The 21,341-nt window shown below is 41.2% G+C and overlaps 1 protein-coding gene across 1 annotated transcript in view; it reads left to right on the top strand.

Moving 5' to 3' along the window:
• The window catches only part of LOC306826350 (contactin-associated protein-like 4), a 106,927-nt gene that overhangs the window by 50,864 nt on the left and 34,722 nt on the right, over positions 1–21,341 (top strand). The window contains exons 4-10 of the mRNA XM_079347608.1: positions 955–1,102; positions 2,252–2,458; positions 9,417–9,592; positions 9,712–9,858; positions 11,372–11,639; positions 13,805–13,954; positions 14,272–14,443. Of these exons, the coding sequence (XP_079203734.1) occupies positions 955–1,102; positions 2,252–2,458; positions 9,417–9,592; positions 9,712–9,858; positions 11,372–11,639; positions 13,805–13,954; positions 14,272–14,443 (1,268 nt within the window). The remainder of the gene's footprint in view (positions 1–954; positions 1,103–2,251; positions 2,459–9,416; positions 9,593–9,711; positions 9,859–11,371; positions 11,640–13,804; positions 13,955–14,271; positions 14,444–21,341) is intronic.

Below are 21,341 nucleotides of genomic sequence, written 5' to 3'. Positions count from 1 at the left end.
TTAAGACAACCTGGAGTCAAGGGCAGTGGCTGTACCAATCATTCAGCAATATGTTACCAGGAGTGGGGTTCGAACCCACGAGGGCATTCGCCCATTGGATCTTAAGTCCAACGCCTTTATAAAGACTTTCACTATCAGGGGAATTTTTGCATTCTTAAAAGTGTATTGCACGCTACACACTGACAGTAATCTTGGGTATGACATGCATTTAGACTGTGTGATCAGGCACACTGAATTGTAGCAACATTGTCTTAATCAGTGTGCGTCCATGGTGACATTTGGAATGAGGGACTATACCTTTTTTTTTGTTTTTGGCTGCAACTGCATGGTTTCACATAGGATATGAACCCTGTGCTGTTTTATTAGGAGGTAATGAATTATTCCAATTATTGCAATATTCCCTCTTCTTTTGGTCTGACCCCCTACGAGCTTTATACTGATGCTAAAAGCCTGCTGAAAATGGGATTATACAAATACCACTCCGATGAATTAGTGCCCTTACAGTGACTTCTCTATTGAGTAAAGGCCTTTTTTCCAAGCGAGGAAATAACTTGTTTGTCTTTGGTGGAACGGAGCTTGATTAAATGTATCAGCCTACCAGGAGTGGGGTTCGAACCCACGAGGGCTTTTGCCCATTGGATCTTAAGTCCAACGCCTTAACCACTCGGCCATCCTGGTGGCAAGTGATACAACCAGGCTGCTCAAATACGAGACCTCTTTTTTTGTCTGAAATACTAGTTATGATTTGTTGATGTGCTTCTGACCTTTAAAACAATATGTACCTAATTACTGAAGCTCTGGTTACCTTATGTAGCTTCCACAGCACAGGGTTTGTTTTAAACTTCGAAGCCAACAATCTATCAGGAGTTGGGTTTAAACTAATCCTGGTTACTTCTGCAGAGCATATAAATTGAGATCAGGGAGCATATTTTCATTGTGTTTGTGTGTTTTCAGTCTTTTCCAGGTAACAGTAACGCAGACAGTGTGGTTCAGTACAAACTGCAGCAGCCGGTGATCGCTCGATTTCTCCGTCTCATTCCTCTGGACTGGAACCCCAACGGGAGGATCGGCCTCCGGCTGGAGACGTATGGATGCCCTTTCAGTAAGTCTCTTTTTTTTTCAACCAGCCTGACCTCAAACTCAGAGGTTTTCAAAAGGGTTAACAAATGGGGCATCTCACCTAATGGTTGTCTTTGTCATTGGTCTCAGGCTTCAGGTTATGTAGGTTACAATCCTACAACAATATTTTTCTCCGAAGCGACGTCCATCAAAGAGTGAGCACAACACAAGCAAAATGCAAACAATGTTAGTAAGTGCCGATAAACACAGTTCTCTCTGATCGGACACTGACAGAGCGCTAATCAGCATCAGAACCATCCAGATTATTTTACCATCAAAACAATGAAAATTACACACTTCACACTTTGCTTTTACATGCACAGTATGTTGTTCATACCCAAACTCAACAACATAAGTGCTACTCTTGTGGGAACACTTTAAGATTCTTTACTGTATCTATCTTACTTTGAAAATAAACATGAAAACATCACAGAACCTGGGCTGAACTTCAGACAATTAATTTTCTGCTCATTTCCATAAACTGCAGACAAAGGCGTCAACTGTCACGCACATTCCTCACTCAGTATGATGCTGAATTTATGTTGATGATGAGAAGCCTGCATGTTCTGCAGGTATTACTATCATTTTAGGTAGATAGTAAATGACCCACATAGATGTTATGAGTCTCAAGATTTAAAATCAGAGGCCTTAAAAGATGTCTGAAGTTTTGGTTGGATTTAAATACGGTCAGTGAACATTTTGCTGATTTATTCTAAAATGTTTGGTAACTTGAAGATTAAATAACACTAGTAATGTCAATGGAGGACAGATTCCACTTCGCATTACAATGTCTTCATTTTTTCCTTTTTCAAAATGCTTTAAATTTCTTGGACATTAATTTTGACGGACAAATATAAAATAATGTTTTTGTAGCGATCTTGTCAGTGAAGAATGCATGCTGCTTTATGCACAGCAGGGACGGCACACGTGCTTATTATTTATTTATTATGTAGACCTTATAAACCATGGGTAGTTTCTCAGTGATGTCGCCCGTTGGTTTCCAAAGAGCAGTTTGGAACGATGGCGGTGGCCATATTGGAAATGGTGTATCAACCGAAGTTTTCAGTTGTAGTACTCAGTGATGGTCTAAGCCAGGCCCTGCAATGACGTCATCTACTTTTTTGTCTTTCAGCGTCTGATGTCATGAGTCTGGACGGCGTCGGCAGCAGTCTGGCGTTCAAGTTAAGTCCCGGGACGAGGCAGGTGTCCAGAGATGTCGTCTTTCTGCAGTTCAAAACTCTGAGGAATTCTGGGACGCTGCTGCACGTAGAGGGAGAGGGAGGACTCGGCCTCAGTCTGGAGTTAGAGAGAGGAAAGCTGCTGCTGCTGCTCACAAAAGGTACAACATGCAAGATACTGATACCTATTCAGAGATCCTAACATATAATGTAAGAGAGAAAACAGTCTTAAGATTGGCTTGTTTTAGAAATGTTTGTCATTTCCAGAAAAATTGAAAATGTAGCATCAGGATGCAGTTTATCTGTCAACAAACAGGTTTGAGATGGCTGAGTGACTGTATAATATGGAGGACAACACGAACCACTCTGAGAAAACTTTAGATTGGTCGTGTTTGGGTGAAGACAGACAACACGCACGCACGCCGCTGCCTGATTGGTTGAAATCTTGGCTCACACCTTGCTGCTGTCTGCTTACAGCCATGATGGATGGTTCCCGCTCGTCGTAGCATGTGTTAGGGCTGGACTCTGCAGGACTTGATGCATGGCTTACAGTCTGTGCATAGGTGTGTGTGTGTGTGTGTGTGTGTGTGTGTGTGTGTGTGTGTGTGTGTGTGTGTGTGTGTGTGTGTGTGTGTGTGTGTGTAAACAGGGTTAAACCAGAGGTTGTCAGGCTGCCATGCTGAATCATCACCATATGGCTCACCTCTCCTCAGGGACCCCATATGGCTGCTGAAATCCCTTCTTCATCCATCCCACCCCTCCTCATCTCCTTTTCCTTCTCTCTGCCTCCTTCGCTCTCTCTTTCTGGACTTTTATATCTCCCAAAACACTCCTTCTTCCATTACCTCGTCTATCTTTTTATCTCTCCCTTAGTCTACCTCTCTGCCATATGTCTCTTCCCCCCCCAAATATTCTCCCATGCCTTTATCCTTATCTTCCTTCATCCATCTTTCTTTCATCCATCTTTTTTTCCCCCCGCAGTCTGTCGCCAAGTTATCTCTAACTCTCACAAAGAGTCTGAATCCTGCAAGGATAGATTGGCAACACATAAAAGAGTAGCAATGCTTCTTGAAGAAAGTTTGTCGTCTGTACACATTGTCTCACTAAAGACACAGTAAAATATAATACACAGCCTACTTTTTCCAAGTTTAAAAAATGGCCAGGCATGTTTAGTAATCACCGCTTGTGTGCCAAATGTTCAAAATGTAAGCCGTGTTTTTTTGTTATGCGTATTGTTTAATCACGGTTTTACCTAAACACATTTAAAGATTACACATTGTTCACTATTTTGTAGGATATATACAAAGCATGCATACAAGGTAAAGATTGTACTCTTGGTCATGTTACCAGAGAAAATGGGATAGGGGGAGATCAGAGAAGATGCAGAGAGGATGTCTTTGTGGGGACAGAGCAGGCGGATGGTGGTGTCAGGGACGTCGGGTGGTTGTAGTGTAGTGTAAGTATCAGCTCATAGGAGATGCTGTTTATGTCCTTAGTAATCAGAACTTCCTGGATTTGAGTGGGAAGAGAGGAGGAGAAGAAGAGAGGAGGAGGTGAAAGAAGAAGAAATGCAAGAAATTACAGTTAACATTTAACACTTGCATGACTGAGAGGTCCAAATACACTTGAAATAAAAGTTACTTAGAAAGTGTCACAGGAAGTTCTAACTCTTACTGCAGCTTTCAGAATCTGATTTAGACAGGATCCGTACAATTTCCAAAAGCCGTGGACACTTGCTGATCCTAACAGAAGCCTTTCATCTTATAGGAAGACAGTTCCATTTTAAGGAGTGTGTCATCTGAAAAGAAGTCTGCATCGTCACACAGAGAGACTGCAGCTCATTTAGAGAAAATGAAAGCCGTCCACTTCAGTGCGAGGAGAGGGAATAAGAGCAGCTCTGCAAACCTCTTCTCTTCGTCTGCTCTTTATTTGTCTTTTTCTGCCTGTCCTACAACCCCTTTCTGTTTTCCTTCTTGTTTATATCCTTATTACAGTTGTTTGCTTCCACAGATCGCCAGAAGAGGCCATTCTCTTTCTTTTAACTGTACTCTCTACATCCATCTAAGCCTTTTTTTTTTTTTTTTTTCCCGTGGCATTTTAGAATCCCTTTGTGGATCTCAGTCCTTGTCTTGTTTTTGTTTTCAGTCCAGTGCCCTTCATCGTTCTTCCTCTCATTATTTCCATCTATGGCCTCCTTCCATTCTTTTCTTCCCCTTTAATTATTTCTCCCTACTTGCGTTGTCTCTTTATGTCTCTACGTATGCTTTTTTGGGTTACAGATTGTGTCATTCAGGTCATATTCCATGTGCATTGACCCTGAGCTCATGCATGGACCACTCTGCTTTGTTGCACTAACATCATATCCAGGTCTGACCTCCCTCGAGCAGATGTGTCACGCTTCATGAGGCAACTCTGAGTAACAGCAATGCACACAATCGACAATGCTGTAGACTATAACACAAGAAGTAAATCCTTATTATTTGTTTATGTTGCATGAGGAGGTTTTCTGCTAGCATTGACTTATCCTGTTGTGGGTTTGGAAAATAAAGGCACCCACCATATTTTAATCAATTAAGGAAATTAAGATGTTATTTGGACTTTAGTGAGAGTCACAGCACAACGTTCAGCTTCCTTTTTGCTTGAACTTCACTTCCAATTCAGCTCCCATTGTGAAGCACAGAGAAGTTTGCCCATTGGGTTTTCAGTTGAAAAGCTTCTAAAGGCACATTTATACTTCTCTGTGATCTTATCATTTTACTATGATAAGAGCTTATTTGGTACTGCTTTACCAGGAGTGGGGTTCGAACCCACGAGGGCATTCGCCCATTGGATCTTAAGTCCAACGCCTTAACCACTCGGCCATCCTGGTACCGGCAATGCTCAGTAGATGTCATTTCTGCATGGTGCTTAACAGAGTTTAAAGGAAATTGGGGGGGGGGGGGGGGGGGGTTGCCTTTGTTTAAAAATGAACTGAACTGATGAAGACTTGTATCCATTGCATCTTTGGTAAAGCATCTTTTTGATTTCGCTATAATTGTTTGAGTTTTATTTAATACCAGGAAGCACAACCCACCACGCAGTTCTTGTGACGCACTTATGTTAAAGTCAAACCAGAGCTTAATACTACCAGGAGTGGGATTTGAACCCACGAGGACATCTGTCCATTGCATCTTGAGTGCAACGCCTTAACCACTCGGCCATCCTGGTGATGTGAGATAACATGAATAAGAATAACAATTGATTTATTGATAAGTGTGCATGATCTATGATGTTTGTCCTTTGACAAAAATACAATTATACAAAGAAGTGAATGTGGATCTGGACTGAAAATGTCCCTACATTTCAGGGCGATATACAGCGTTAGTACGATGTATGATTAAGTCATTATGTAGCTATCAATTTTAATTGCTTGACTGAAGCAGAAGTCAAGACAGCCTGGCGTGAAGTGGCTGTAGCAATCGTTCAGCAATACGTTACCAGGAGTGGGGTTTGAACCCACGAGGGCATTCGCCCATTGGATCTTAAGTCCAACTCCTTAACCACTCGGCCATCCTGGTGAGATTTATGTGATGTATCTGTCAGATAACTCTTTGCCTCTCTGATATTCCTGTTTCTCATGTTCTCGTCTTATTTCCTTATTCAAGTGTGAGTTTGGTGTTTTGCATCATTTGAAACTCTTAACTCACATAGTTACTCTACTGCATGGAATATTTCCAACATGAATGATTTAGATGAGCTGGGTGGCAAACCTGTGTATTCACTGAGAAACAACATTACGTTTGTAAAAAAGGCTTTTAGGGCCTATTTTACAGCGTCGTATAGCTTTCTGGGGAGATTATTACATTGTATTTAAACTCCTTACTTTGGAAAATCCACCTAACAAATGGTAGTGAACCCGCAAAGGCGTTTTCCCATTGGCTGTTATGTCTGACGCCTTCACCACTCGGCCATCCTGGTGAAGTTTGTGTGTGTGATTAAACATCAGAACCCCAAATGTGATAATATTAAAACTCATCCTTCATATATCTCAGCAATATTTTTTCTTCTACTTCAGTTTTAATGAAGTCGGTCACACATTTCTTGTGACACTGCTTTTCGTACTTGACATTTAGATATCCAATCATAATGGTGGTAACACACTTATAACCAAAGTTGTTGGCTTTGTTTGATCAATTTACAAGGAGGGGAGTTTGAACACATGAGGGCAACAAGTACTCATTATATTAACTGACCTGTCCACATTTACATTCAAAGCTTTATCTGTTTCTGAAAAGGGTGCTAGGGTTAGGGCTAACCCTAACCCTAACCCTAACCCTAACCCTAACCCATTCCTGATTTAGAACAACATATTCCTCTTGTGTTGCTTTTTTAAAAATCTTCCCCTGACATTGATTTAGACACGTTTTGTGTTGCTTCAATATCAAAAGCTATTATAGCTTCCTGCACAAATCCTAGAGCTTCATCCCAAAGCGCATAAACAGCTGAATTTAAGACATGATTCAGCTTTAATGAACACTGCGGTTGTTCTTGGAGGTAAACTAATTCATTTCAGCTTCGGCTTATTTCGCCATCATAAAAAAAAAAAAATCGGATTATTTTAAAGATGAAAAAAAGCTATCAGCTGAGTTGTAATATCCAATTTAAAAGACATTTGTTTTGTCTAGTTACCTCCCAAAGCTTTTTCAGGGTCTGTTTAGAAAGGATACAATGCAGCTTTGATCTTTAGTCACGCACTGTGGGTGGCGCCTCTTAGACATGTACTGTAGGTACAAGGAGTCGGGCTTTGAACCCATGAGGGCAGGGACGATTCTGGTGCCTGTTGGGGCCCCTGGCAAAGGTTCATTGGGGGCCTCTTCCAATGAATTTTCCACATTATTTTTCCACCTCAAGGCAGATCTTCCTTGATTGACAAATGTTGTTTTTCACAGAATAATGCTGTTACACTTAACAGGTCATTAAGAGGGAGTGATGTCAGATGGGGCAGATTTCCTACCGTCATTGCAAAATTGGCACGATTTGAGGCACTGTCAGTAGTTAAAGTCATCGTCTCTCAACCGGTCAAGGTTGAGGGTTTGATACCCAGCGACACGTCTTTGAGCAGACACCCTTTACCCCTCCGCTTTGTCTGTGGCGTATGAATGGACTGATTGTCTCTCTACATAGCAACCTCTTCCATCAGCGTGTGAAAAGGTGTGCAGTGTAAAAGGAACACAAGCTCAAGTCCGACGCCTTATTGAATCGGCCATCCGGATGGCTGCAATTACAGCATCCATTAACAGCTGCATAGAGACAGAATACTGAAGTGGATTCACAGTGCAGGCTGGGATACTTGTCTACTCCAGGAAAGCAGCTTTAAAAATGTCTCTATTAAAGAGATTTATTGAAGTTGGACCTCCTTTGACAGCAGACTTCTTTTATTGATCCTGTTCAGACAGCAAGACACTCCATAAGTCTCAGAAAATTGATGGATTTATCTGAATAACCTACTAAAAAGTTTTGAGTATTTGCGTATGTGCAAATTGAAAATCCTGTTTTGAGGTGATAGTGGAGGCAGTTTTCTGATAAGGGCCCTTGTTGTTGTCCTTATATGAGATCAGATTCTGAGTCACACTGAACAGCTTCAGTGAAATTGCAGACAATAGAAGATACAGACCGTGCGACTTTGGAAGAAGAAAGTGGAAAGATTTCAGCAGAGGCTGTAAGACTGACGCACAAGCAAACACAATCGTCTCTGCTCTAAAGTCATAGAAACGCTGTTGTCATAGAAGCTTTATATATATATATATATATATATATATTTTAAGATTTTGACGAGTGTCCTTGCGGTCCTTCAGCAGCAGAACTTTTCGTACTAAGAGCAAAAATCTGATGTCCTGGACTTCTCACTGGCTCATGATACTCCGGCATGCTGCACATATTGAGTATGTAATTGAAATTTCACGTGCATGCTCCAAAAATGAAAAATGTTTCGATTTTCGAGACCCCGCGACCCTTCTTCTGTACCACCATCACCCTGATGTTTAAATTTTTTAAATGTGCTGACCCGGAGCTTGTTAATATTTTCGCAGCACATTCATGGTCCCCTCAGGAAGTAACCTATTGATTTTTGGTGACCCACCCCGATCACAATTCATATCACAATCCCGCTCAAGGACTCGTTGACAGTGGGCCTAACACAAGTTTTTTTTGCAGTACAAGCCAAGATGTTTCCAAATTAGTCCCAAAAATAAAAAAAAATGCTACTGAGTCCCCTTCATTGTAACACTATTTAAATGTTTATGTAATGTTAATATTAAGGCTTCAAATGTTGTTTAAAACACCAAACTGAGAGGAAAAAAAAACAGGCGACAACAAGGATCAAAAAGTAAAGTGAGGACTCAGGATGTCATGATCAATTCATTTTCTATTTGCTTGCTGTTGGACCTCTTTTATTGATTCCAGCTCTCTGTTTCAAGTTGTTTCATCAGTAATCAAATCACCATTAAGATCCTGTCACACTCTTCTCTACCATCTACATCTTATTTATTTTTAAATCTTAACATTTTTTCCACTCGCCGAACTGGGATCGAATAAATCATCACCTAAAATATATTCACAGAACAGACGTCCCTCTTTTTTATGAGGCTGTGTCCCAACATCCTCTGTCTGGATGAAGTTGGGTTTCTTCTCCTAAAAGCAGTAAAATGCATTTTCTAAAAACTGGCTAAAATATCAAATGTACATTTGTCTGTTATCTTCTGAACTGTGTCTGTCTTTGACGCGCTCCCTTAAGAATATCTGATTCAGGCTGTACGCCGCTCTTTGTAGGACTCCTTCTCTCTGAAGAAGCACAACGTCTCTCTGATGCTACGTTGTGGGATGCAGAAGTGGCTCGGCTAATTTGGACAGTCTTGTGCTCATCTATCATTAATGATGTCTCGTGTTTCCTTTTGCAGTTTCGTTCCCAGCCTCTAGATTTCTTGGCTTCCCTGATTCAATGAGGGAGGCTGACTTCTGTTTACTCCTCTCTTTGGGATATATCCTCTGAAAATAAAGGCACGACTTTGTGCTTTTGATGGCCTCGTTGAGTGAACAGAGCCGTGAAAAAATGAAACACTCTTAAAACTCTTCTTTTCGCAGGTAGGACTCCGTCCTCTGAGCCCCGGCGTCTGGCTTCCCTCGGCAGCTTGTTAGACGATCAGCATTGGCACCATTTAGCTTTTGAGCGACGCGGCGCCCACCTCAACCTCACGGTGGACAAACACACAGAGAGGGTTCAAATCCCTGCAGAGTTCAGCCACTGGGACATCAAGCAGGTGAGAGAACGCAGGCAAACACACGTGTAGCCTACATTAAAACATTATTATATCACATCATTTATTTAAAAGATTCATCACTCTGCACGTGTCTGTCACGTGTTTTCGTCCCCGCACAGCTGAGTGTCGGCGCAGTTCAGAGTCTGGGTTCTCAGAAACAAATCGTCTCCAAGAGAAACTTCCACGGCTGCTTGGAAAACCTACAGTTCAACGGGCTGAACCTGATAGAGCTGGTGAAACACAAATACCACCAAGTTACAGTAATGGTAAGTTAAATAACCTCTTTCACTCCCTGTTTAAATCATGTCGTTGTTGTCATGATCGGATACTGTCAAGTGTGAGCGAGGCCTACTTTTCACTTTCTTCTGACACTCGGGGGCTGCTGGCCTTTTATCTGGAGCATCAAATACAGGACAAGAGCCCCAAAAACTTCAGCCACATGAAATTCCTTTTGGACCTTCCTGTTCTCAGTAGTAGTCTCCAGTAGTCTGCTTGGTGTTTTTGTGCCCTGTTTTTATTTGGATGCTTACCAATTATTCAACACAGTGCATACTAAACTACAGGGCAGCATGCATATACTTTTCTTGTGGGTTATGTTTTATTTAGTTTTAAGTGAAAGGATTGTTTTGATTTTTTTCTTCTGTACTTTTTTATTGATCTTGCTACTGTAAATGTAATCCCCCAGTGTGTGTGTGTGTGTGTGTGTGTGTGTGTGTGTGTGTGTCTGCTGTATTCACTGTTTACTTCTGGGATTCAATTTAAGTGGTGAAATATTGGCTTGTGTGGTTTGCTGCCTGATGTTGCCGCTGCTGTTAAATGAAGCCAGAACAAAGGAATGCAGAGGCTTCTTACTAATGCCTTCTCATCTTGGCTATTAGGATCTTCACATGTTTCTACATTCCCAATGAGCGGCTGCGAGCTCATCAGGCAGGTGCCGTGAAGCGTTTCTGCAGGGACTAATAAATGTTCTCTCATTACAGTAGAGGCTCGGGCAGCAGAGAAGAACATGAATTCTTTGTAAAGAGGTTCACAGATTTCACATGCATGGCTGAAGATCTAATCGAGGCAATTTTATGATGTGGCTCTTAAGGTGCTAGCGACAAAGTTATGGTCCCATTTAATACAGCGACTAAATAGTGCTCTGCAAAGGCGGATTAATACAAAAGAGTCAGCGCCGTGCATGTTGCAGAATTGATGCGTCGTGCTGCAGACTTTTCAGGGATTTTAAGGTAACTTTTGAGTGTGGCGCACTCTCACTGCCCACTCCGACATGAGTTATTGTGCATCAGTCTAACTGCACCACAAAGGGCTTTTAGATGTCATCTGTGTTTCCAGAGCATTACAAAGATAGCAGACGGATATTCCCTGCAGAGAGCCTTAGCTTCAATTTATTACTTCTGTAGTCTTAGCAATGAACCTGGTGTCATTACTACCACTCAGAAGAATGGACTGTAACAGAGATGTTGAGATATCGTAGGAATGGGCTTACTGCGCCTTATTTCTTATCACTTATCACTTTTACCTCCAAGCTAGGTGACTTTAGAATTTTAAGTTTGCCTTCCTTATCTTATTCTAAGCCTGTTATCATTATTGAAATCCTCTATAGTGCCTTCTTTAAGGAGACTCGCTGATGAGATCATCATGACACGGGGTCACATCGTCACGCCCTCTGCAGCTGATTAATATTCATGTTCTATGTTGTTTTATCGCCGTAGTAATCAGTCTTTCTGTCCCTCCCCCCTCTCTCTCTCTTCACTCTGTTTGTTTTTTCTCTTTCAGGGCAATGTGACCTTTTCTTGTGCTGAGCCAGTTTCTGTTGCTGTGACGTTTCCCGGCCCGCAGAGCTTCCTCCAGCTGCCGGCGGCGACAGCTTCCTCCTCAGGGGGCGTGTCCATCGGGTTTCAGTTCAGAACGTGGAACAAGGCGGGGCTTCTGCTCACCTTCGACCTGGCTCATGAAGGGGGCATGGTCTGGCTGTACCTGAGTGAGGCCAGACTCCGGCTGCAGGTCCATAAGACGGGCAGAGCGCTGCTGGAGCTCAGTGCAGGTCGGTTTCTTTGAACCCAGATAGCAACAAATCTGCAGCTGCACCCTGATGTCTTTGTCATGGTTGGTCTGTTTCTGCCGGTGAACGAGTTATATGCAATATATATATATCATTATATATATATATATAATATGCAAATCACCAGGAGTGGAGTTCAAATTCATTGGCTCTTAAATCCAACGCATTAACCACTTAGCCATCCTGGATAATTCTGAACATGCTTTCGGGCCAATTCAAAAGCAAAACGAGAACTTATTATTCTGGAAGCATCCAGGATGGGTAAACATTAAAGCCTCAAACAAACCTCAGGTGTAAAAATGACTACGCCAATGTAAGTGCAAAAAAAACTGCAGTTCATTGAGTGTCCAGTTGAGGCTGGATGCAAGAACAGTTTCCTTTTCTAACTCACCTGTTTGGATTTTTCCAGTGATATATAAGGCTCACCTCTTCAACCCATTTTGATCTGCAAGTCAAATCTCCCCAATTTTTGTGTGAAATGCTAAATTACCAGGAGTGGGGTTCGAACCCACGAGGGCTATTGCCCATTGGATCTTAAGTCCAACGCCTTAACCACTCGGCCATCCTGGTCTCATTTATGAAGTATTTTTACATCCTATTCTTATCCTATTTTTGCAAACACACAAAGATACCTCAGCTCCAGCTCAGTGGCAGCTCAGTTAGACTAAAAGTTATTGCAACCTCCGTTGTTGGAGCTTTCAAAACAGCCCTTCAATAACAAATGGGTGATGTCACTCAGACTTTGTCAACACTTCTGTGGTCGAAAAGCAATGAAAGGGATTCACAGTTTCAATTCTTATAGTAATATGCTGGAGCTACTTCCAGCAAGCAGAAGATCGCTGACCCCAGATCTTTTTCTAACACGGCTGTCCAGATTAATTAAATAATAAAGTCTTAACACACGTAAAAGAACAACCTTGTGACCTGTTCTGTAGTCATACATTTGTTTGTGAAATATTCAGCAAATTACCAGGAGTGGGGTTCGAACCCACGAGGGCTTGTTAGAGCTTGAAATGTAACAACGACCCGAAATGTTACACAAAACCCAAAATGTAGTAGCTGGTCGATAATGTAACAAATGTAACAAGTTATTTTTATAACGTTTTAGGTCGTTGTTGCCCTTTGGATCTCTTAACCTTTTACTTTTTACTGTGTAAAAGAGTAACCTATCATATAGGTCATAATTATGCCTCTGGCCTTATTTTTTACAGCTGAGGAGGTAGTTAGCTTAGCATACTATGAGAGTTGGTAAACACACTGTTGATCTCTGCTATAGACTTTTGCATGAGTGACTTTTTTTTTACTTGGTTAAAACAGAAAGCACCTTAAAAGCAGCTTAAAAAGTTTCATCCTTGCGGGGTCAAATTGTAATTTTATATCACAGAGCTCCATCAGTCACACTGTATTATGTGTCCTGTACTCACATTATAAAACCATTTTCATTTTCACCACAAGTTTGTCATGACTTTACACAGCTGCGGCCGCATGCAGTTGATGAGTTTGAATTATTTTCACCCCTGCCCATCAAACAGCCTGAGTGGGCCTCTGCTCATGCTCATTATTAAAGCTCAAGTCACACAGCGTCATCATTATGGCAGACTGCTGAGCAGCCAATGGCACTGCAGGATGACTCGGTTTTGTTCTTGAGAAAAGTAGTCAGCAAGAAAAATAGAGGAGATAATGAGTTATTGATTTATTCCTGCAACTCCAAAGAAATACACAGATTGACACAGCTGGTGCAGCCCGGCTTGCACTAGTTGCAGGTCAATCAAACAAACAAAGGAAGCAGGATGTAAAGAAGACTGCTGTGTGATCGGCACTCATCTACTCCTGATTGCTTGTGCAATCTGTTTGCATCTCTGCTTTCCAACAGCAGCCACACATCAGCGAATGAAGCAAAACTTTTCCTGATTAAACTCCTCGACACAATCAAAGTACAAGACAAACATGTCATTGCTGTTTGCAAACAATAATTGGGAGCATGTGTGTCAGGTTGTGATTTGTTAAAATGTGTGGTAATTACTAAATGAGTGCTAATGCTTGACTTCAGTCCTTCAAAACCTTTTGCACATCCAACATCTAATGTAGGTTTAAATAGATCCATGTATGAATTACCCAGCGTGTTTATGGATTTTTTTGGTTTGCAGGTTCCGCTCTGAATGACGGTCAGTGGCATTCAGTAGAGCTCATTTCAAGACGAGGTCGTCTGAGCATCTCTGTGGATAGAGAGGATGGAGGCAACGCTCAAGCCAGCCCTTCATTTCCTGTCGCCATAGAAAGTCAAGTCTTTTTTGGAGGTAAACATGAGACGGGTCTCTAATATTTATTTTATAAAAGTCTGAACAGCGTGGTGGAAGCAGAGAAATACTCATGTGATCTGAAAGATCCAAAGATAGTTGATTGAAATCGTTTTTTTTCTCCGTGTAAGTTTCCATTTCTCCCCATCATAAGAAGTTAATTATTTTCAGTTTTTGTTAAAATTCATATTTATACTGTATAACTGTTTTTACCTTTCAGTATGTTGGATTTCATTTTACTGTAAGTTAGTTAGCTGACCTCTAAAAATGTGTTTTGTGTTCAGAATAGTAACTTTCTCTCTGAACTTGTTTTTCAGGATGTCCTGCTGAAGACGACAGTCGGCAGTGCAGAAACCCCTTCAATATCTTCCAGGGCTGTATGCGTCTCTTAACTCTGGAAAACCAGAACGTGGACCTGATCCTGGTGCAGCAGAAGAAGCTGGGAGTGTACAGCAACCTGCAGATCGACATGTGTGGAATCATCGACAGGTGGGTCAATCAATAACCTTGGGTGTACTTCTTTGACGAACAGATATCAAGGTGTTGTTTTTAACTGTATATTTTATGATTTTCATGTGTAAAGTGTGTTTGAGTATTTGTAAAAGCGCTTACAAAATGTATTATTATTATTCTGTTCTGTAGATACCAGAGGCTCAGAGTCAATATGGTGGGAGGTGTTTCCTGCACATTTCAGAAAACTGAACTCAAGCACAGCAGTGTAGATGCAGAGACATAAAGCTTTCAGGATATGTTACTTTATAAGGTGTTCAGTCCACTTTCTATAAATTAGAAGTCTGTCTACCAGGAGTGGGATTTGAACCCACGAGGACTTACGTCCATTGCATCTTGAGTGCAACGCCTTAACCACTCGGCCATCCTGGTGATGTAAAGTAATGCTGGAAAAAGTAATGCTTGTGCTAATTAACGGTAGTTAAAGAGTCTCCCTTTGGTACAAATATTCATGAGAAATGGTCTTCAAAGAACACAACAAACTGACCTTCTCTGTGGACACTTTTTAGGCTCCTTGTTATTCAACCACCAGGAGCGCATCTAAAACCAACCCTGATTAATTAATTAACAGTTTCAAATATTTAGAGCCAAAGAGTTGGAAACTCTTTCAATCATTTACCAGGAGTGGGGTTCGAACCCACGAGGGCATGTACCCATTGGATCTTAAGTCCAACACCTTAACCACTCGGCCATCCTGGTACCAGACAATGCTCAGTAGATATAATTTTGATGTAGATGTAATTTCTGCATGGTGCAAAACAGGGTTTTAAGGAAATGGGGTTTTTTTGCCTTCGTTTGAAAAATGGTATCCGAACTGATGAAGACTTGTATCCACTGCATCTTTGGTAAAGCACCTTTTTGATACCTATAATTGTTTGAGTTGTGCTTTATACCAGGAAACACAACCCACCATGGAGTTCTTGTGACAGATAGATAGATAGATAGATAGATACTTTATTGATCCCGAGGGAAATTCAAGTTATACAATACAAGCTTATGTTAAAGTCAAACCAGAGCTTAATACTACCAGGAGTGGGATTTGAACCCACGAGGACATCTGTCCATTGCATCTTGAGTGCAACGCCTTAACCACTCGGCCATCCTGGTGATGTGAGACAATACCAATAAGAATAACAATTGATTTATTGATAAGTGTGCGTGATCTATGATGTTTGTCCTTTGACAAAAATACAATTATACCAAAAAATGAATGTGGATCTGGACTGAAAATGTCCCTACATTTCAGGGAGACATGCAGTGTTAGTACGATGTATGATTAAGTCATTATGTAGCTATCAATTTTAATTGATGCTTGACTGAGCAGTTGAGGCAGAAGTTAAGACAACCTGGAGTCAAGGGCAGTAGGTGTACTAATCATTCAGCAATACATTACCAGGAGTGGGGTTTGAACCCACGAGGGCATTCACCCATTGGATCTTAAGTCTTCGTTTAAAGATGGTATCCGAACTGATGAAGACTTGTATCTACTGTATGTTGTGTAAAGCACCTTTTTGATACCTATAATTGTTTGAGTTGTATTTTATACCAGGAAACACAACCCACCATGGAGTTCTCGTGACAGGCTTGTGTTAAAGTCAAACCAGAGCTTAGTACTACCAGGAGTGGGATTTGAACCCACGAGGACATCTGTCCATTGCATCTTGAGTGCAACGCCTTAACCACTCGGCCATCCTGATGATGTGAGACAATACGAATAAGAATAACAATTGATTTATTGATAAGTGATGAGCTATGACGTTTGTCCTTTGACAAAAATACAATTATACCAAAAAGTGAATGTAGATCTGGACTGAAAATGTCCCTACATTTCAGGGAGACATGCAGCGTTAGTACGATGTATGATTAAGTCATTATGTAGCTATCAATTTTAATTGATGCTTGACTGAGCAGTTGAAGCAGAAGTTAAGACAACCTGGAGTCAAGGGCAGTGGCTGTACCAATCGTTCAGCAATACATTACCAGGAGTGGGGTTTGAACCCACGAGGGCATTCACCCATTGGATCTTAAGTCCAACGCCTTAACCACTCGGCCATCCTGGTACCAGACAATGCTCAGTAGATGAACTGAACAACATACTGACCTTCTCTGTGGACACTTTTTAGGGTCCTTTTTATTCAACCACCAGGAGCGCATCTAAAACCAACCCTGATTAATTAATTAACAGTTTCAAATATTTTGAGCCAACAAATTGGAACCTCTTTTGACCATTTACCAGGAGTGGGGGTCGAACCCACGAGGGCATTCGCCCATTGGATCTTAAGTCCAACGCCTTAACCACTCGGCCATCCTGGTACCACGCAATGCTCAGTAGATGTCATTTCTGTATAGTGCTTAACAGGGTTTAAGGCAATGGGGGGTTTTTTGCCTTTGTTTAAAAAATGGTATCTGAACTGATGAAGACTTGTATCTACTGTATGTTTTGTAAAGCACCTTTTTGATACCTATAATTGTTTGAGTTGTATTTTATACCAGGAAACACAACCCACCATGGAGTTCTTGTGACACACTTATGTTAAAGTCAAACTAGAGCTTAATATTACCAGGAGTGGGATTTGAACCCACGAGGACATCTGTCCATTGCATCTTGAGTGCAACGCCTTAACCACTCGGCCATCCTGGTGATGTGAGACAACACCAATAAGAATAACAATTGATTTATTGATAAGTGTGCGTGATCTATGATGTTTGTCCTTTGACAAAAATACAATTATACCAAAAAATGAATGTGGATCTGGACTGAAAATGTCCCTACATTTCAGGGAGACATGCAGCGTTAGTACGATGTATGATTAAGTCATTATGTAGCTATCAATTTTAATTGCTTGATTGAGCAGTTGAAGCAGAAGTCAAGACAACCTGGAGTCAAGGGCAGTAGGTGTACTAATCATTCAGCAATACGTTACCAGGAGTGGGGTTTGAACCCACGAGGACATTCACCCATTGGATCTTAAGTCTTCGTTTAAAGATGGTATCTGAACTGATGAAGACTTGTATCCACTGTATGTTTTGTAAAGCACCTTTTTGATACCTATAATTGTTTGAGTTGTATTTTATACCAGGAAACACAACCCACCATGCAGTTCTTGTGACAAGCTTGTGTTAAAGGAAAACCAGAGCTTCATATTACCAGGAGTGGGATTTGAACCCATGAGGACATCTGTCCATTGCATCTTGAGTGCAACGCCTTAACTACTCGGCCATCCTGGTGATTTTGTAAAAAATTTCACTATCTGGGGAATTTTTGCATTCTTATAAGTGTATTGCGCACTACACACTGACAGTAATCTTGGGTATGACATGCATTTAGACTGTGTGATCAGGCACACTGAATTGTAGCACCATTGTCTTAATCAGTGTGCGTCAAGCTGAGGTTGCCATGGTGGTCAACAGAAAGCGGCATGATTCATGTTGCATTAAAGCTTAATAAAAGTCACTTTATCATTAGTGTAACCCATCAGCAGCTCATGCGCCTGTGTGGTTGGGATGGTTAGGGCGTCTGCTGTATATGGACGTAGTTGACGTACTGTTAATCCTAGAAGCAGCCACATTGTGACTTGTTACAGGCCATTAGGTCAGGCGGTCAGCCATCTTTGATTCTCTCTCACAGTGACACCTGTTTTAGAGCCATGACCACAGATGTTGCCATATATGATTGAACATATTTGGTCTGTCTGTTTAAACTCACACACACGATTATCATAAAATGTTAAGAGTGAAAATGTATGATTACTGGTCAACATAAGTTATGTTTTAAGATGGGAGCATAAGGTGTTTAGGACAGATCTTTACTGTTATTTAGACCTATTCAGTACCTTTCATTTTAAAAATGTGACTGTTTGAAAGAGTTCCTTCTGTGTCTTCTACCTTTGTTGAAATCTCATGTACAAACGGTGGGGTTGTTTTATGTCTTGCAGCTCTCAGGCCAAGTTCCATAAAAAGTTGATTCTCCACATGCTGTGCTAACTTAAAGCAATAAAACAGAAAGGAACAGCTCTATTGTTGTTCTGTCAAACGGAGGAATGTTTAGTTAAAGCCGAGTTTGTTGCTTCTGTCCTTGAATGTTTCGTTGTACGACTGTTTCTGAAAGGCAATTCTTTGCTACTTTAAAAAAATGTTTCTTCCCTGCGGAGGTAATATATGTGTGAGTTGAAGCAGAGCAGCAGAAGAGAGAAACCCCCTCCAGGATACAAACAGAAACACTCAAAGCCACCACGGGCCTGCACACCAACTCCGAGAATCTCTCTCGTGCCAGTTTAAAAACTTCTGTTCAATGAGGACAGCAGTGTGAGGATTTGATTTCCTCTTCAGTTAGCTGTACTGTTTCCAGAAGAATCCAGTCATGTGCAGTTTCCAGCATCGTCTCCAGTACATGTCCAAATCAAATGCTCTTTTTTTCACCCCTGTTAAAAATGTGGAGGTTGTTTTTGCAGCAGACTTCAGACGGTCATTCTGACAGACATGTTTGTCGGTCTTCAGATGTTTTTCTCTCTTTTCCACTTGTCTGTCTTTGATTGGCACATCAGGCTCTACCTGCAATTACAGTAATGTGTGGGTAAAGAAAAAGTTTTGTGACAGAAATAACATAGCCATTGCAGCACTGTCTTCATGGAGGCAGATTAATTATGTCATATATAACTTGGGTTGGAAAATGGGGTTGAAATTGTGCATGGACCACAACGGCACCTAGAAATAAACTAACTGTAAAGATACTGACTATAAACAGGAAGTAGAAAAAAACAAAAGGCAAATGGTGGTAATGGTTTTAGTGTCTGGCAATGGAAACAACAGTAAGCATTTCTTATCTGATTAAAGAGACTGTTCAAATATTCAGAAAATGAAATATTGAAGGCCGTCTTTGATATTTAGAGGATCCACATGTTGGTAACGATCTGTCATTGGTTAGGATTAAGGGTTAAATGGAAACAACAGAATATGCTATCTGTTAAATTAAACTTGTTGGCAACAATTGAAGATTGACAGAAAAGTTATGGACATGCAGAAAGGAGCTTTTACAAACAAACTCTGGCTGTTGCACAAGGACTCATACGTCGGTATGTGAATGGATGAAATTGTCTGGAGTGAAGGGTAGTGGCTGTGCTAATCGTTTGGCAATACTGTACCAGGAGTGGGGTTCGAACCCACGAGAGCATGTGCCCATTGGATCTTAAGTCCAACGCCTTAACCACTCGGCCATCCTGGTACCAGACACTGCTCAGTAGATCTAATTGGATCCCATTGGATCTTAAGTCTTCGTTTAAAAATGGTATCTGAACTGATGAAGATTTGTAGCCACTGTATCTTTGGTAAAGCATCTTTTTGATACCTATAATTGTTTGAGTTGTATTTTATACCAGGAAACACAACCCACCATGCAGTTCTTGTGACAAGCTTGTGTTAGAGTCAAACTAGAGCTTAGTACTACCAGGAGTGGGATTTGAACCCACGAGGACATCTGTCCATTGCATCTTGAGTGCAACGCCTTAACCACTCGGCCATCCTGGTACCAGACAATGTTCAGTAGATCTGATTTCTGCATGGTGCTTAACCGGGTTTAAAGAGTAATTTCAATGGAAACAACAGTAAGCATTTCTTATCTGATTAAAGAGACTGTTCAAATATTCAGAAAATGAAATATTGAAGGCCGTCTTTGATATTTGGAGGATACACATGTTGGTAACGATCTGTCATTGGTTAGGATTAAGGGTTAAATGGAAACAACAGAATATTTGCTGTCTGTTAAATTAAACTTGTTGGCAACAATTGAAGATTGACAGAAAAGTTATGGACATGCAGAAAGGAGCTTTTACAAACCAACTCTGGCTGTTGCACAAGGACTCACACTTAAGTGCTACCTGCACTACAAGACCAGCTTCAGAGGCCCCATGCAGGTTTTTAAGATTCAGTGTTTTATAACCAGGGACGGTTGTGGCTCGTTCAGTTGGTCTCTGTTAATTTGAAGGTTGGTGGTTCAATCCCAGGTTCTACAGTCGGCCTGTCAAAGTGTCCTTCGGCAAGACACTGAACCTTCAAACATCAGCACAGCAAACACAGCCAATGGCTGTAAATGAACTGACAGGCACTGTATGTGGGATCTTCTGCCGTCGGTATGTGAATGGATGAATTTGTCACATAGTGGAAAACTGCTTGGAGTGGTCCGTTTTCCACGTGCAGTCCAATGCGAGTAAAGAAACTGAATGGAAAGAAATGGAAGAAATTGTTCAGTGTGAGTCAGCAATGAAAAAATACTAAATGAAAGTATAAATAGTTAAATAAACATTGGCGCTGTTATCCTTCCTATTAGGCATATGCACCGGAGAGAGAGGGGGAGAAAGAGAGAGAGCAGAACAAATCGTTTGCTGTTTTCATGTCACGCAAAATAGCAGCACAATTAATGAGACAATTACAGCAATTATAAAACCCTCCTCAAGGGAACACTACACACACACGCCCAAATGCGCACACACACACACACACACAGTCTATACAGTTAACTGAATGCAGGCGGCACCAATATATGCACAAACATTGAATGAAACACGTTTATTTGCAAGACAAGGAGAATCTGCTCGAGTGATTTTAATTAAATATCTGCATTAATCAGATCATTATTCAGCAGCAAACACTTCCTGCACAGATCTGACTGCTCACTGAAATACAAATATATATATATTAAAAAAAAGCAGTTTTCTGTAAAAAGAGAGAGAGAGGGTAAAAAATGACCACATGCCGTTTAATCCTGCTTATTGAATTTTAGGCCCATGGGATGTATTGTGCTGTAAAGCCGGCTGGAAAATGGACCCAATGACACAGCTTTGATGTGGCGGTCACACGTCAGAGCAGGTTATTATATCTGCAG

Source organism: Symphodus melops (assembly GCF_947650265.1).
Source record: "Symphodus melops genome assembly, chromosome: 7".
Taxonomy (NCBI): domain Eukaryota; kingdom Metazoa; phylum Chordata; class Actinopteri; order Labriformes; family Labridae; genus Symphodus; species Symphodus melops.
Note: the sequence above shows the minus strand (reverse complement) of the source record. Positions and strands in the feature narration are given on the sequence as shown.